Below are 17,104 nucleotides of genomic sequence, written 5' to 3'. Positions count from 1 at the left end.
CAAATATTTGAGAAATATTGCTTTAATCCATTAGTACAGTTATTTTTCACATGAAGAGAAAATATATTTGGTGTGTTTTAAGAACTCAAACCCATCCCTTGCCTTTAAAGGAATTCTGCTTGTGAAGTTTCCTGTGGTGGTTCCTAGGGTATGTTGATAAAATAATATTGGGGCTTAGCAATCTAGCCACCATGGCTTTGGCTAGTAGGAGTCTCATCCTCAGAACCAGCTCAGCATCCATGGGGTCAGACTGTCCCTGACCTTGCAAAGCCCATTTCCAGAACTTAGGCCTTTCTGAGGCTCAGCATAGGTGGCTACTGTTGCCACCTCCTCTTTGCTTTCACTTCCTAGGCATGGAAAGAGAACCAGAGGGAAGTCAATGGGAAAGAATGGAGCCTGGCTTCCTTAACCAGGGCCCAGCTCTGCCGGGGTCTGGGAGAGGCCAGTTGGGGGAGGAGGGGAGCGACAGACATGCTTGCTGGCTAGCACTCCTCTGTCTCCTGTTTCTTTAGTCCAGAACAGATTTTGTCTGAAGGGACAAAGGGCCCCATTGACCCCATTGCCTTGTGACCCCACCCAAGTCTGCCCTCCCCTCCTCAGGAAGCCAGCAGAGCCCTTGGGGAGCAGACAGGGGGCATAAGGCTGCTTAGAGGGCATGGCAGGGAAGCTCAGAGAGGGCATAGCCCAGGAGGGCGGGGAAAACAGGGAGTGCATGGACAGTGCCCCCTGGGTCCCCATCAGGGATGGCCAAGTGTGAGGGCCTTCGAAGACTCTTGGCTATAGTCCCAGGAGCAAAGCTGCCAATACCTCATGGGGCCACAACATGGGAGGACCTGGGGAGTCCAACTTCAGCCCCAAGATGAGCCTTCCGGGAGCTGGGAGCCTCAAGCCCACATTCCTGTCTCCCTGCCTCCAGCATGCCCCCCACACCCAGCCTATAAAGCCCCCTTTGTCTGGCCCATTGAGGATCTTAACTCTCCCCATCTCAGTTTTCCATCCACTTCTCCCTCACCCTCTGGTGGCTGAAGAAGAGGCCAGGGCTTGGTGAGAAGTGAGGCCACCTCCATGCCAGTCTTAACACTGGCCTGGGAGCTCAGTGGTCACCAGGGCTGAAGACTCCACCTCTGCCCTGGGCAGCATGCCTGCCTCTCACATGCCTGTTCATGTGATGCCCCTTTCAGTTTGGCCCTGCCCTATCAGGGTCAGGACACAGCAGCAGTGGGCAGTCAGGAACTACACTGCCGGGGGCTGTCAGTGGGACAGGGATGGAGGTTTTTTGGCCACTTCCTTGGGCTTCATCAGATAGGTGACCCCCACAATCCCAAAGTTAGGTTCCTCTGGGGTGAATCTGGGGGTTTAAATACCCCTTCTCCAGTAGTGAATAAACAGGTCTATGTCCTCTTTCTGCTTGGCACATGACTCCTGCGTGGCACACTAGGTGGGCGACAGGAATCTCTGTCCTTGTTTCCCACCCCCAGGCAAGGGCCTCAGGACACAGTTGAATGTAAGCTGGACCCTGGCAACAAGGAGCAGCCCTCCCCTCCCATCAGCCAGGCAGCGCACAGTGTTTCCCTGTGTTTCAGGCTCTGTGGGTGGGTGTGCCTTGCTTCTCCCAGACAACCTCAGAAGTGGCCTATCAGCCTAAGAGACAGTGGGGTCAGCTCTGCCACTAAGCTACTTGGTGACCTTGGGCAAGCCCCTCTCTGGCGCCTATAAAATGAAGGGCGTGGTCCTTCTGGCTCCGATGACTCTCAGGAATGAGGAGAGGGGCTCCCCTTGAAGAGGGTCGTCTCTCCCCTGCCCCCAGGACAGGCACAAGTGTGCAGGCAGCAGGAGCCCTGGATGTATGAGGTCATGTGTGCACTGTGTGTGAGACTGAGCTGTGTGACCCCAAATGTGTGACTGAGTGACTGTGTGTGAGCGGGCAAGAGTGCTCGTGCGAGCGGGCCCCGGCCCCGGGGTGGGGGAGGGGGCGGGCGCAGGGGCGGGGCCTGCGGATGGGGCGGGGCCGGGAGGGGGCTCTGGCTGCCGACACCAGGCGGTCCTCGCGCTTGGTCGCTGGTGCAGCTGCCCCTCCAGGGCGCATGGAGGGGACGCTGCCCCCTGCGCCCCCAGGGGCCAGCGCGGCGACGACGGCATAGTCGGGCGCAGCATGGAGCAGGTCAGCGCGCGTGGGGTGTGGGTGTCTGTCTGAGAGCAGAGGGCTGCGGGTGTCGTGACCGGGTGAGGGTGGGCGCGTGGACAGCAAGGGGACCCTGCCACACGGGAGGGGTTAGGGCGCGGGAGCTCTGGGTGGGGCCGGTGTGACACAGAGCTAGTGAACACACACACACGCGCGCGCGAGCACGCATACACACACACACACACACACACACACACACACAGGTGTGTATTCCCCCATCGCTGACACGCAGGATGGCACGCGCGAAGGGCGCACTCTCCACCCCCTTTCCAGAAAGAGAGCACCCACATTTAGAAGCCCCCATCCCCGTTCGGGAAGGTCCCAGCCTCTGTGCTCTGAACCTAGGCTTGAGGCGGTGGAGGTTCTGCAGAATGAAGGGTGACACCGGGTGGGGGATGGCTCCCTGCCATACAACTGTGCTGGCCTCCAGACCCCCAGTGAGACCTCAAGATACAACTGCCCCTCCCCCTGCACGTCAAGGGGCTTCTCCCAGCCAGGCTCCCTCCTTTCCAGTTACGGCAGCTGCAGCAGCTGCTGCCACCATTTCACGGCAGTGAGAAGATGGGGTGGGCTAGCTCTTCACATGCGCCCCAAATACAGAACTGCGGTCCCAGCCAGGAGGGGGCTGCCTTTCTTTCACTCAGGCACTAACGGTGCAGAGCTGGGTGTAGTGGCCCCCCAGTCAGAGTTCTCATCTCCGAAGACAAGTCCAGACAGCCCCCATGTTGGGGGGGACTCTCTCTTGGCCTACAACCCCCTGCTCTAGAAGGGGCAGCAGCTGACAGGGGGCAGAGTGACCAGGCTGCTCCTGGGATGGCCTTGCTCTCTTCCCAGTCTGGACTTGGGTTAGGTCTTGGGGTGGAGTCTGGAGTGATGAAATGGGTTTTTCTGTTACTAGGTGTGCCTTTAAGTGCTGAGCAAACCCACGACCCCCTCCTTTCCTCGCCCCAAGCTTTTTGAGGGCTGCTCAGCCTAAACTAGTGGCCTGGGTCCCTGGGCTCTGAGACCCCTCCCCGCCAGAGCTCAGGCCTCCTACACTGTAGCAGAGGGTTTTGTGCATAGGTTCATGGTAAGGAGTCAGGGAATGGGGAGATCCTAAACTCTGGGGTCCTGGAGAGAGGCACCAGGGAGGCACAAATGTTCTGGGCATCTTCCTTGAGTGAGATGGTTGGGGTGGGGTTGTGGGCTGCTCTAGTCTCCAAGTCTGTTTGGCATCTCTGTCATTAATTTAAATGGTCAGTGGCAGCTCCTTGGAATACTAGACCTGGCAGGGGGAGGGGGACTCAGTTGCTCATTTTCTGTTGTTGCCATTACTGAATGGAGCACACAAAAGCAAGGAGGTGGAGAGTGCCAAATGCCTTAGTAAATAAAATTATTTATTATAAAATAATTAATTTTATGTTATGTGACTTTCACCTAAATTAAGGGGGGAAAAAAAAGGAGGAGGAATAGGCCTAGGGGCCACCACTACTTCCTGTCTCCTACAGTTCAAGTGGCCCATGTGCCCCATCATTAGCCTTTACCAGCCTTCCCTACCTGTCCTGGCAGCCAATCTCTTCCCTTTCCCAGAGGACAGACCAGCCGGAGAGGAGAGTCAGGACATCCAGCTCCTGTCTTGGCTCTATCAAGAGTCTCTGGAAGATCAGGCAAAGTGGTGCAGGCCTATAATCCCAGGGATCCAGGAGGCTGAGGAAGAAAGATGGCAAGTGTGAGGCCAGCCTGGGCAATTTAACAAGACCCTGTCTCAATTAAAATTAAAATTAAATTAAGTTAAGTTAAATTAAATTTAAAAAGCACAAGGCTGGGGATGTAGCTCAGTGGTAGAACATCCCTGGATTTAATCCCTAGTACTGCCAAAAAAAAAAAAAAAAAAAAAAAAAGAGTCACCAAGGCCTTGGATATGCATCCACTTTCCAGACTGCTGTGAAATCCCTGCCATCTGTGAAACCCTGCCAGCTATGCCTAGGTTCTTTTTTTCCCCCAGTACTAGGGATTTAACCTGGGAGTACTTTACCACTAAGCTATATCCCCAGTCCTTCTTATTTGTTTATTTGCAACAGGGTCTAAGTTGCTGAGGGCCTCACTAAATTGCTGAGACTGATCTTGAACTTGTGATCTTCCTGCCTCAGCCTCCATAGTGGCTGGGATTACAGGTGTGCGCCACTATACCTGACTTCCTGTATATAAATTTTACTTTGACTTAAAAAATAGCAAGGATTTTGATCATCTACACTCATGGGCATGTATAGATGAGGTAAGGTGATGGGAGATGACTAAAATGGCAGAGGTGATTCCAGAGCAAACCACACACAGCGGGCCTCCATTTAGTCTGTGTCCAGGGATTCAACCAACTACAGATTGAAAATATTAGAAAAAAATTGTGTCTGTACTGAACATTAGACTTTTTTTCTCATATTTTTAATATTTAAAAAATTTTTTTAGTTGTAGATGGACACAATACCTTTATTTTATTTATATGAAATGCTGAGAATTGAACCCAGTGCCTCACACTTGCTAGGCAAGTGCTCTACCACTGAGCTACAACCCCAGCCCTCATTATATCTTTTTTTAAAAATATTTTTTAGTTGCAGATGGACACAATACCTTTATTTTATTTATTTTTATGTGGTGCTGAGGATTGAACTCAGTGCCTCATGCATGCTAGGCAAGTGCTCTACCACTGAGCCCCAACCACAGCCTTTATTATATCTTAAACAATACAATATAGCAGTTATTTACACAGTATTTACATTTATTAGGTTTTATTTATTTATTTAAGTATTGGGGATTGAACCCAGGGATGTTTTACCACTGAGTTACATCTCCAGACTTTTTTACTTTTTATTTTGAGACAGGATCTCAAGTTGCTTAAGCCCTCGCTAAATATCTGAGGCTGGCCTCAGATCTGTGATTCTCTTTGCAGCTTCCTAAATTGATGAGATTATGGGTATGTGACACCCCACCCTGTATTAGGTTTTATAAATAATCTAGAGATGATTTAAAGTACATGGGAGAAAGCTGGGTATGGTGGAGCACATCTATAATCACTAGTGGCTCAAGAGGCTGAGGCAAGAGGATTGTGAGTTCAAAGCCAGCCTCAGCAACTTAGTGAGGCCCTAAGCAACTCTGTGAGACCCTGTCTCTAAATAAAATATAAAAAAAGGGGTAGGGATGTGGCTCAGTGGTTAAGCGCCCCTGAGTTCAATCCCCGGAACAAATAAAAGTATGCAGAAGGATGTGCAGATTATTTGCAATACTACATATGCCCCCCCTTTTTTTTTTTGTACCATGGATTGAACCCAAGGGCACTTAACCACTGAGCCACATTCCCAGCCCTTTTTATTTTTTCTTTTGAAACAGGGTCTATCTAGCTAAGTTGCTTAGGGCCTTGCTAAATTGCTGTGACTGGCTTTGAACTTTTGATTCTCCTGCCTCAGGCTCCTGAGGAGCCACTGGGATTACAGGCATGCACCACCACAGGCTTTTTCTGGATTCTTTCTAGATGTCCTCGGACAACTCTGAGCACAGTAGCCCAACCTGTCCCCAGCCTGCCCCCTGAACTATGAGGCCTTGCAGGTGCCAACTCTGATGACCTGCAGTTTAGAGATGCCAGGCCCCTTTGCTTAAGGCCTTAGAGAATGCCAGCCCTGCTAGCTGCTGTTGCTTTCTGATTGCGGGAAACATGGCGTGTATGCGGTGCTTTGGAAATCAGAACTGCTTTTCACTGCACTGAGGAAGCTCCTATTTTAAGTTTCCCATGTGCTGGGTCTTCTTGTAAAGCAAAGAATCCTTTTATAGTGCAAGAGCCCTCCCTGGTGTGTCTGTATGGTATGTGTGGCTTTTGGCATGTAGGGTTTCCTGAAAGGGGGCATGCCTGGAATCTCTAACGGGGGCTGGAATTGCTGGTAGAGTGGGCACTGGGATGGAGGGGCTCCCCCCATGGTTGGCCCTACCCCTCTTTTCTCCCTATCCAACTCCCATCACTCTGCCCAGGGCTGGCTCAGGGCCAGAGAGAGGAGAGGGGAGCAGCTGCTGGGGATTTCCAGAGCTTCCAGGGGGAGGTGGGAGCCTCTCCTGTCCTGCTTCCTCCCCTCCCCTTCTCTTCCTCTCTTTCCTTCCTCCATGTCCCCCTCTCCTCTCCTGTCCTATATTCTCCCCTCTCTTCACCCACCCAGAGGGGCAAAATGGAGAATGAAACAAACCCGTCCTTGTGCAGTGATGTTTGGGGACTAGGCAGAGTCTGGGGGGCCAGTAGCAGAAGCAGGAAGAATCAGAGTCCTCACTTAGAGCTATAAAATCCAGCATCCTGGAACTGGAAGGGACTACCTAGCCTGATGTCTCCTAGAGGTAGAAAGAGTGAAGACTTAGCATCAGACTTCGCTTGAGTCCAGAATCCTACCTGGAAGATCCTAGATAAGTTACTTAACCTCTCTGAACTTGTTTCCTCATTTACACAGTGGGGCCAATGATACCCACCTTCCAGTGCTATCGTGGGGATTAAATGAAATATGTTTGGAAAGATGGTGACATGAAGTAGGTGGCAGTAGGTGCTCCACATGTTTCAGTTCCTTTTCTCTCCATCTTGGTGTTTCTCAGCTTCTGCTAGGGGATGTCATGGTCCTTATAGGTCATCATTTAGCTTTGCATATACATGTTTGTCCATGCAGTCCTTACCACTGGGGCTTCAGTGACCAGAGGCACATAGGAGCCTGCAGAGATGCCGTCCAAGGCCTCCTCCTCTCCCCACACCATGACATAATTTCCCAAAGATGAGTCTCCTGAGGGACAGCCATTCCCAAGTGGCAGGGGTGGGGCATCTCTCATTTGCCTTCTGCCCTGACACAGGACCTGACTGGGTGCGGCTCCCTTCCCTAGCTGCCAGCCCAACGAAGCGGCAACCTCTTGCTCCCACCCAACTCAACTATCCAGAGGTGGCTGGGCTGGGGGATCCCAGAAATTTGGCAGGGTCCATTGCCCTTTTGCCCCAACCTTCCAGGAGTCTCTAACCTCCCTCCCTAAGGGGTGTTCAGGTAGGATTCCTCTCATGGGACTCTTCAGGGATAAGAGTGGCAGCAGGGATAAGAGTGGGTACTAGCATTATCCTGAGTGGACCGTTGCCCCACCCAGCACCATTAAGGGTGCTCAATGAAGACCAGTTGATGGGAGGCTTGGGGCTGTGCCAATTGGAGGCCTTCATCAAGGTCTAGGTCAAACACTGTCTGTCTCCCAAGGTCCTTGCCTTCTCCCCTGGTTACTGGAGGCTCCCTCTTGTTTTGCTTAAGCCTATACATGCGCCACCATTAAAGCATCATCCCTACTATTCCCAGAGTAGTGGCTTATTGAGGGCAGGCATATCGCCTGATTCATCAAACTGTCTCCACCACCCCACACAGGAATTTGCATATAGCAGATGCTCAATAAATGTCTTTTGACTTGATTGAACTGCATCCCACCTGCTTTGGAGATGCAAATTGGAGAAGGGGTAGTGTTGCCTTTGGCAGACAGCTGATGATCCAGAACAGCTCTTCCCTCTAGTCTTGCCCTCCTCTTTTTCTCCACCAGGGGATGCTCTCTGTCCTTTGGTGGAAGGACCTGTGCTGTGGCCAGATTCATGGCCCTGTAACCCACATTTCACACATTATAGACAGTTCCTGACTTATGGTGGGTTCAATTTGTCACTTTTGGACTTTACAGTGGTGAGAAGGCAATACAAATTCAGCGAGAGCCATACTTTGAATTTTGAATTTTGACATTCCAGGGCTGGTGGTATGTGATCCCAAGCACCTCCACCGTCGCAATGGCAAACCGTTCATACTGTGCTGGGTTGCATCAGTTATGGATATTAAATGCATTTGTGACTTATGATATTTTCAACTCACGATGGGTTTATGGGGAGGCTGCAAAACTTCATTCGGAAATGGAGGAGCATGTGTCTTGTTCTTCCCTTCAGCTCCCAGAGCAAATCGAGTACAATGTGAGCTTCAAATCAGAGGCAGGCTGAGAAGGCCCAGTTATTTCCATCTCACAGGGGGTAAAACTAAAGATTCAGAGAATGTACTTTTCCTCAAACCCAGATAGCTACCTGGTGGGCAGAATGGGGACTTGAACTCAGGCCTTTGGACTCTCGTTCCAGAGCTCTTTTGATGACAGTAGACCCTTCACCAGTTCCTAGGACAGGTCTCATCCTGACAATGACTTTGGCCTGGGGACCCTCTAACCTCTACCGTGCTGTCCTTTGGGCCTCTGTCTTGCCCACTCCTTCTCCTCCTGTGTTCTCAGGCTGTCACCTAGGCACCTGCCTCTCAATATGCCTTGCTTGTGATTCATCTGTGCTGTGAGCTGCCCCTTCCTGCTTGTTTTAGTCAGTTTGTTCCCTGCTGTGACTGAAAGATCTGACCAGAACAATTTTAAAGGAAGAAAAGTTTACTCGAGGGCTCACTGTTTCAGATGTCTTAGTCCACAGAGGTTGGTTCCATTCCTCGGGGCTCGAGGCGAGGCAGAACATCACAGTGAAGAGTGTGGCAGAGGGAAGCAGCTCGCATCATCAGAAAGCAGAGGAGAGAGAGAGAGAGAGAGAGAGAGAGAGAGAGAGAGAGAGAGAGAGATATTCCACTCTCCAGATACAAAATATATACCCCAAAGCCACGCCCAATCCCAATCTCCACCAACCACACCCTAACATCAGGGATTAATTCACTAATTGGGTTAAGACTCTGACAACCCAATCATTTCTCCTCTGAACCTTCTTACATTGTCTCACATGTGAGCTTTTGGGGGACACCTAACATCCAAACCATAACATTGCTCCCTCTCTCACTGGGCCTGTTCTCCTTCCTCAACCCGGTGGCTCTTCCTTGTCGCAGTCTGACCTCCACCCCCACCGACCCACTGAAGGTGCCCTCTCTGCCCAACACTTGACTGACTGCCTGCTTTCCCTGGGTCTTTTTCAGTGCCTCCTCCTTTTCTTTCTGTCCCTACAGGGCTGATGCTCCTCTGGGCACTGTCCCATAGTTGGTCTATTCACTCTTTGCTCCCTCTGGAACTGAGCCACAGTCCTGGTCTCAGAGACCACCAGACATCCACAGCTAAGCCTCTAGCTCAAGCCTGTCTTCCCTTCAGCGTTTAAGTCGCCAGTCCCTACTCCACTGGCAACTCAGCCTGAAGGTTAAGTGTGTGGACTTGGAGTCGAAATGCCTGGTTCCAAATCCTGTGTGGACCTGCATTCTCTGGACCTCAGTTTCCTTACCCATATAAAACAATATCTATTTCATAGGCGTTTGAAAGGTTTAATTGCAATAATGCATATAAGGATTCATCCCAGCACCTTGCCAGTTCCCTCTCCCTGGGAACAGCCTAGACAACTGGTCTACCTGGTATTATAAGCCTTGAAGTTTTTCTAGACGCTTCCCTCTCCTTCTTCCTACCCAATAGTTCACCAAGTCCCAGAAGCCTTTGATATTTGTTGTTCCTTGCTCTGGTAAATCCCCTGCGCCCTCCCCAATCTCCTTGCTGGCTGCTCTCTGTTCTTGTCCCTGTCACATGCCAGAGGGGACCTGGCACATCTCTGCTTAAAGTCTTTGCCCAAACCAGGCTAGAATCTAAGTGCCTAGGCCTAGTCACTCCTTCCTCACATCCCACCTATTTCCTTCCTCATCTCTCTACACTTCCTGCCCACAGTCCCCACTGGAGCCTGCTCTCCCCGCCTCCCTGCTTTTGTCTGTGATAATATACCTGCTCCCTGGAGTGCCTTTCTGTTCCCCACCCCACCCCTGACCCATCCATGAAGCTCCAAGGAGCTCAAAGCACTTCCCTGGGGCAGTGCTCTGCTTCTCCAGCCTTCCACCACTCCTCGGGATCTCACTATAGAGTGGCGATTTGGGAATACCAGGCCTCAGCTAGGGAAAGAGCCTAGCCTTGTCCCCACGTCCCCAGGGGCAGCTGCCCTGCCCTCCTCACTCCCCACTCCCTCCCAAAAGCCCTGGTGAATGAAGGAGGGTGATCAGGCTGGGGTAGGGATTTGGAAAGAGGGGGAGTATAAGGAGGGTTGTTGGTGAGGACATGTTCCACCTTATGTTGGGCTTTATTGTCCCAAACCCCAGAGAAAGTGTACAAGAGGAAAAAAGTGGGTTTGGGAGTGGATGGTAGGATACAAGGAGTGTGACAGAGTCAGGCGGATGGGGAGCCACCATAGACAGGAAGAGTAGGAGAAGAGGGCCAGGAGAAGGTGGATGGGAAGGGCCTGGGCAGGATGGGGGTGCAGGTCAAGGTGCAGGAAGAGGTGGGAAGGGCAGCAGGGTGGGGGAGAGTCAGTTTCTGGGAAGTGGGAGGGGGTGCAGGGCATGTGTAGTGCATTGTGAGGGAGGAACTGGACTGCCGGTCAGCGTGAGCTCATTTCCTCTCATCGACTCCTGCAGGGTCTGAGGCATCAGGCTCTGGAAAAAGTGAGCCAGGGGCCCTCCGGGGCTCCCCTCCCTGGCCCCACAACTCACAACATCAGTTAAGTCTGGCTTTCTGATGCCAACCCTCCCCTTTACAGAGACAACCCTTTGTTCCCACTGGAAAGGGCCCCTACATCCAGGTGGTAGCACACCTTGGTCTATTGGAGCTACAGGGCAGAAAAAGGCAGGAACAGGGACTGGGCTGGAGATGAAGCAAGAAGATTCAAGCAGTATGATGGATTGCGGTTAGCTAGCAGGAAGAACTTTCTAGAAGTAGGAGATACTTCTGGCTGCACATGACCTTGATGAAAAGGGGTGGAGAAGGAAGAAGAGTCATTAACTGCTTCTCCATCATTAGAAAAGAAAATTCTTTTCTGCTGACTGCAGAAGACTTAAATAAAACATCTGATTTAAAAACCAGTCAGTATCTCCTTCTTCAAGCTCAAGGGAGTAGGATGGCCTAACTGGCGTCTGTCCAACACCCACACCTGAGTTCCAGACCCTGATCGAGGGGGAAAGGATGGGGCTTAGGGCTGATCAGACTTTAAAACTGCAAGAAAGTGGGAACTGGGGTTGAGGCTCAGTAGTAGAGCACTTGCCTAATATGTGCGATATATGGGTTCGATCCTTAGCACCACATAAAAATAAATAAAATAAAGGTATTGTGTCCAGCTACAACTAAAAAATATATTTAAAAAAAAAACTGCAATAAAGCATGAGGTCAGTGTAGGCTGTAGGAGGCAAGAATGGGGGAAAGTGGGAGTTAGATAGCAGAAAGAACTTTCCAGCATAATGAAGGATGAGGGACTGTCCCTCCCTGGACTGTCTGGGAATGAGCTGAAGGGGTCCTGTTGGGGGGAGGGGAGAGCTGACTCAGACCCAGGGGGTCTCTCTCTCTCTCTCTCTCTCTCTCTCTCTCTCTCTCTCTCTCTCTCTCTCTCTCTCCCTTCCTCCCTCCCTCCCTCTCTTTTGGTACCAGGGATTGAACTCAGGGGCACTCGACCACTAAGCCACATCCCCAGCCCTTTTAATTTTTTTAATTTAGAGACAGGGTCTAGCGAAGTTGCTTAGGACCTCGCTGAGTTGTTGAGGCTGGCTTTGAACTGATGATTCTCCTTCCTCAGTCTCCCGAGCTGCTGGGATTACAGGCGTGGGCCTCGGCTCCAGAGCATCTTTGCTCTCTGGGCCCAACTCAGAGCAAAGCAAGAAAGCATGAGTTTGCTCTCAGGATTGCCAGCAGAGCAAGTCTATGGGCAGTCCAGAGCCCAGAGTCACAGGACTTGAGACGGGCCACTTAGAAGGGTTGGTGCACCTGCCGCACCCTCTCTTTCAGCTTCCCTTCCCAACCACTGTGGGGTCCTAGTTGGGACTCTGCCTGGGAAAGGGACCTTCCCTAGATCGAGGGGCATACCCCCCAAATGCACCATAACAGCTCTTGTGCCTCAACTTCGAGTCCCTAGAGTGAATGTTCCCTAAGCTCTTTCCCTCTCAGACCAGCGTCGCCTCATCTTTGTCTCTGACTTTTGAGGCCTCTCTCAACTGTCTTACCATTCATGCTTTCTGGGTTTCTGGATCTCTCGCTTGCCATCTTCTGATGCCTATTTCTCTCTGCTTCCCCCTCCCTCCCTCCCTCTGCCTGTACTAGTTCTAGGTTCAGTGCCCTTGTCCTCTTTCCTGGGTCCGGATCACCGTCTATCTAGGCCGGTACCCTGGAGGCCGCATTAGCTGCTTCCCTGGAACCACCTCTCTGGGCCAGGCCGCGTCCGGCCTCTGGCTCCGCCGCCCGCGCAGACCTCGGTCTCATCCCGTTTTACCCTTTTGAGGCCCGGGGGAAAGGCCGCGGGTGCGCCCCGTCGAGAGCGCGGGTGGTGGAGGGGAGGAGCGAGAGGGAGGGCTGGGGGGGGACCCCACTCGGCCCCGCCCCTGCCCCGCCCCTCCCGGGTCCCTGCCCGCGCCCCCAGCAGTGCCCCGGCCGCAGAGCCGCCGCTGCCACCCGATGAATGGAGTCGCCTTCTGCCTGGTCGGGATCCCGCCGCGCCCGGAGCCCCGGCCCCCCCAGGTGAGGGCGCTGGGCCACGGGAGGGGGCGCGGCCGGGCGCGGCCAGGGAGCAGTGGCTGGGCCGGGGTCGCTGCGCCCCCGCTGGGCGGGCACCGCCTGGGGCGCACAGTGCGGGCACCACGGGCATCGCTGCGGGAACTCCGGCTGGTGCGGGCTGGGGAGGGGGCTGGAGGGAGAGTTGCCCAGGGCGGAGGGGCACGGACGAGGGAGCTAGGCAGCAGGCTGGACGGGCCCCGGGCTGCCAGGGCAGGGGCCACCAACCCGGGTGGTGGTGCCAGGCCTCCTGCGGCCGGGCAGCGGGGGCGGGAGGCCCGCGCCTTTTGTCCAGGTTTTTCAGGCGGGGCGCCTGCCGCCGTTTCCTCTGCCCGAGTTTTCGTTTTCCGTTGGCGAGGCCCCGGCACAGCTGGAGGGAGAGGGAGTGGGGGAGGGGGTTCCCGGAGCGGGACGTCCTTGGCCGCGGAGGCGGGACACCACCTCTCTGCGCCACTCTCGCTCCCTGCGGAGTCGAACCGCACGACGGGCTGCCAGGCTGGGGTTTGTGGAAAGAGACATAGGCCCGGGACTCCCAGTCCCGGAGGCCGGCTGCCCTCTTCTTTGCTCCCACCAGCTGGCTGTGGGTGGGTCTGGGTGCGGGGTGCCAGGGGCATTACTCAGCGCTGGGTTGCTTTGCTTGGGTTCTTTCATCTGCCAGCTGCTGAGGCTAGGGAAGGGCCAGCAGGGGCCTCCGGCCCCCATCCCCCGTGTCAGGGCCAGTCCCCGACCTCTGAGCCTGGCTGCCAGTCCTACTGAAGCATCCCAGCACACACCACCGCATCCCAAGTTGAAGGGCTGAACGCTGTAGGACAGCAGTTTTTCTGAACTTGGAAAAGAAATTTCTTGGGGTCCAGGTTGGGTCCAGTCAGGGCAGAGACCTTTTCCTCTTTTGACAGGACTGAAGGGCTTTAGGTACCCTCTTCTCCAGTCCTCCCCAGGTGTTGGCCCTGGCAAATGGTGCTTTGTGAACTCTGTGTCTCCCCTGTTTTCTAGAGCTGTATGTGTTCAAGTTCTCACTCCGTCTGCATCTCTCTTTCCCGTCACTCCAGCCAAAGTGTATTTCCTAATTATAAACTTGAAATTCAGGATGGACAGGGGGCGGGGGTGGAGGTCATTAAGCATGAGTCCCTCAGATTCTCCCCCGACCAACAACACATACTTCATCTCTATCTCCTTATGTCTCCACCCCCACTGAGCCCAACTGGGGGTGGATGGCTTTTGATCCCACATGGTTCGCCCTTCTGCCAGGCAACAGTCCCATTCTCAAAAGTGACCAGCTCTCACAGAGATGTGTTCATCAGTGTGTGATTTGAATCTTGATTATATAACTAGTCATTTCACCTCTAAACATGGCCTAAAGGCCCCGGGCCCTGGCTGCTTCTCTGGCTTGCCCACAGTGTGGTTGAGTTCACCCCAAGGTGGCTGGGAATGCCACAGTCCATGTCCAAGGCTCTGCCCTCTCCTTGTGAATAATGGGTGCAGTAGATCCCTTATGTTGAATGCTGAATTCAAGGGCCTAGAACCCCCTGTGACTGGGCAGAGTAGGTGTTAGTGTCCCATTTTACAGAGAGGGCCTGAGCCAACAGCCACACTGCTTGGGCTAGAACCCAAGTTTCCTGATGCAGTCAGGGCACAAGATGACACCTGAGAGGAAAAATATTAGGACTGTGGCTTTGGGATTTCATCTGAGATGGGGCAGGCTTTTGTGAGTCCAGCTCAAGCAGAGGGACACTGGACCTGGAAAACAGGCCTTATATGTGACCTGTGTGTACACAGACTGGTGTGGGCCTTCTGTGTCCCCTTACTCAGGCCAACCCTGAACTTCTGGGGAAAAGGTACAGCATTGTTGATATAAGTGGGAATGGGGATGAGGGCAGGTGCTGGTTACAGAGTAGGGCAGTGCAGGAGAGGACAGGGGACAGTTCCATTACTCATTGCAGGGATGCTTAGGACTTAACTGGGCGCGGTGGCGCACACCTGTAATCCCAGTGGCTTGGGAGGCTGAGGCAGGAGGATCAAAAATTCAATGCCAACCTCAGCTACTTAGTGAGACCCTAAGCATCTCAGTGAGACCCTGTCTCTAAATAAAATACAAAATAGGGCTGGGGATATGGTTCAGTGGTCTAGTGCCCCTGAGTTCAATACCCAGTACCCCCTCCTCCCAAAAAAAAGGACTTCTTGTGTAAAGTTAAAAGAGAGACTACACAGCAGGAGACTAACTTACAGTGCGATGGATTGCAGTTAGATTGTTGGGAGAACTTCCAGGGAGAGCTTTGTGAGCCACGCTTCAGGGAAGTTTCCTCTCATGTAGTGGGCCGGGTAAATTTGTGTGATGTTGGATCCCAATGTAGAAATCCAGATATATTCTACATGCAGATATATTCAAATGAGCATGTCCATTAGTACCTGGAAAACTGTGTTTTAAAAAGGGGGAGTTGCTTTAATCGTATAGCTGATAGCTAAGACAGAGAGAGCAATTACTGTGGAACAGGATTTGTACAGATTGGCTCATTTAATCCTCACAATCACACCACCAGGTAGATCCCGTTATCCCCATCTTACAGGCGAGCACTCGGAAGCACAGAGAGCTAACAGCATGACTAGTAAGTGGCCAAGCCAGGGTAGGAACCTGGGGATCTGGCTTCAGAGTTCTGCTCTCTCCCTCACTTCCTGACTTCCTGGGACCCTCCTTGTCCTGCTGTCACTCCCACCTGAATCTGGGTTCATCTTGGACACAGCTCAAAATCAAGTCAACCTCTTGATGAATTGGACCTTTGTTACTTGTCTTTCTACCTGTCCTCAGGGTCAGCGAAGCCCCAGATGTCCCTCCGTGGTTGCTGGGTAGGGAATCAGCTCATTTAGCCCGCAGCATCCCCCGTTCCACCCATCTAGCCAGCAGCACTTGGGCCTGGCTCTGTCCATTGGCACTTTCCCTCCAAAGGCTCATCAGCCCTGCTCTGTTGGCTGCAGAGGTTCAAAGGTGAGGTATTGGCTTGGTCAGGGATTTGGACAAAGCCCGGTTTTAATTATCCTGCTCTCTCACCCTCCCAGAGAACACCATGAATAGGGCCTGTGGGAGCTGGCGCTGCCTTTCCCTGGGCACCCCCACTCTCTTCAAACAACCCGCCCTTAGATCCAGGCCCCCTGTTTCTTGGGAAATTGTGCCAGCTTGTCAGCAGGACAGTGCCAGTCTGTACCAGGCGGGCATCTCCTCTCCCACAGCCTCAGTGGGATGTCGGGCTGAGATGGTCTTGGGACTGGACTTTGGGACAAGTGTAAAGCCCTTTGCAGGTGGGGGTATATTCATCCCCTGTGGTCAGGACCAGAGTGCCATCTGGTCCAACTTTCCCAAGCTGCAGTGAGGAAACTGAGGCCAGAGAACACCTTTGTCCCCTAGCCTGTGGGTGGTGGATAAGAACCCAGGACTTCTGATCACCAGGCTCTGAGGCCAGGCCTCTCCCTTCATGGTTCTGTCCTTGGTGGCCTCTCCAGTGCCAGGTGCTGGAACTGGGCACTGAGAGGGAGAGGGGAGGGCAGGGAGGAAGAGAGATGAGTAGACAATGTGTCCTGTTCATCTCTGTGTCCCCAGTGACCAGCATAGTGCCTGGCACAGAGCAGTTCTCCATAAATGTTTGTGAAGTGCGAGTCAGGAGCAGCCCCTCCCCTGGCTTCCTGGGGTGCCCAGAGCCGGGCTCTCTTCCTAGCATTGTGAACGGTTCACCTACAAGTCAGTGTCCCCCATCGGACTGGAGCTGAATGTAAGAAAAATAATAGTAGTGACTACGTACATAGTGCTTACCACTAGGTAGGTACGTTACCATCATCCCGTTTGACCGATGGAGAAACTGGCACAAAGAAGTTACATGGCTTCCTAAACTGCACAACAAATGAATGGCAGAGTAAGGACTTGACTGCGCCTCTTGAACCTCATACCAAGTGGCTTCCAGGGGTCATGTTTGTCTTGTTATCCACAGAGGCCTGGCATCCTCCCAGTACTCAGAGAATGTTTGTTGACAGACTGACTGACTTAATTCATGAAGGATGGGTCAGCATATGACAAAGCCACAGAATCCTGTAACCTAACCCTTAGGAAGTCAGTGGGCCTGGGATTCTTTTTTTTTTTTTTTTGGTGTAGGGATTGAACCCAGGGGTGCTCTACCATTGAGCTACATCCTCAGCCATTTTTATTTTTTCTTTTGAGACAGAGTCTAACTAAATTGCTCAGGTTGGCCTTGAACTTGTGATCCTCCTACCTCGGCTCCTGAGTCTCTGGGATCACAGGTGTGAGCCGCCGTGCCTGGGCTGGGGTCTTGGAAGGCTGCCTGGGGTGCTTCACTGTGTTTTCTGCACCAAGAGCACCTGAGCAAGGAGGGAGGGTGGGCTTTCCCATGC

General features: G+C 52.8%; 1 protein-coding gene across 4 annotated transcripts in view; it reads left to right on the top strand.

Annotated features, from left to right (window-relative positions):
- Positions 1-2,137: 2,137 nt before the first annotated feature.
- Arhgap23 (Rho GTPase activating protein 23) overlaps positions 2,138-17,104 on the top strand; it is an 85,216-nt gene continuing 70,249 nt past the window's right edge. For 3 of the 4 annotated variants that reach the window (XM_047544139.1, XM_047544134.1, XM_047544135.1), the window contains exon 1: positions 12,530-12,679. In XM_047544139.1, coding sequence (XP_047400095.1) covers positions 12,617-12,679 — 63 coding nt within the window. In that variant the 5' untranslated portion in view covers positions 12,530-12,616. Of the gene's footprint in view, positions 2,162-12,529; positions 12,680-17,104 lie in introns of those variants that run through there. The other variant, XM_047544137.1, reaches the window with a different exon arrangement.

This window comes from Sciurus carolinensis, chromosome 3 (assembly GCF_902686445.1).
Source record: "Sciurus carolinensis chromosome 3, mSciCar1.2, whole genome shotgun sequence".
NCBI classification, from domain to species: Eukaryota; Metazoa; Chordata; class Mammalia; order Rodentia; family Sciuridae; genus Sciurus; species Sciurus carolinensis.
This window is presented reverse-complemented; position numbering and strand designations above follow the sequence as displayed.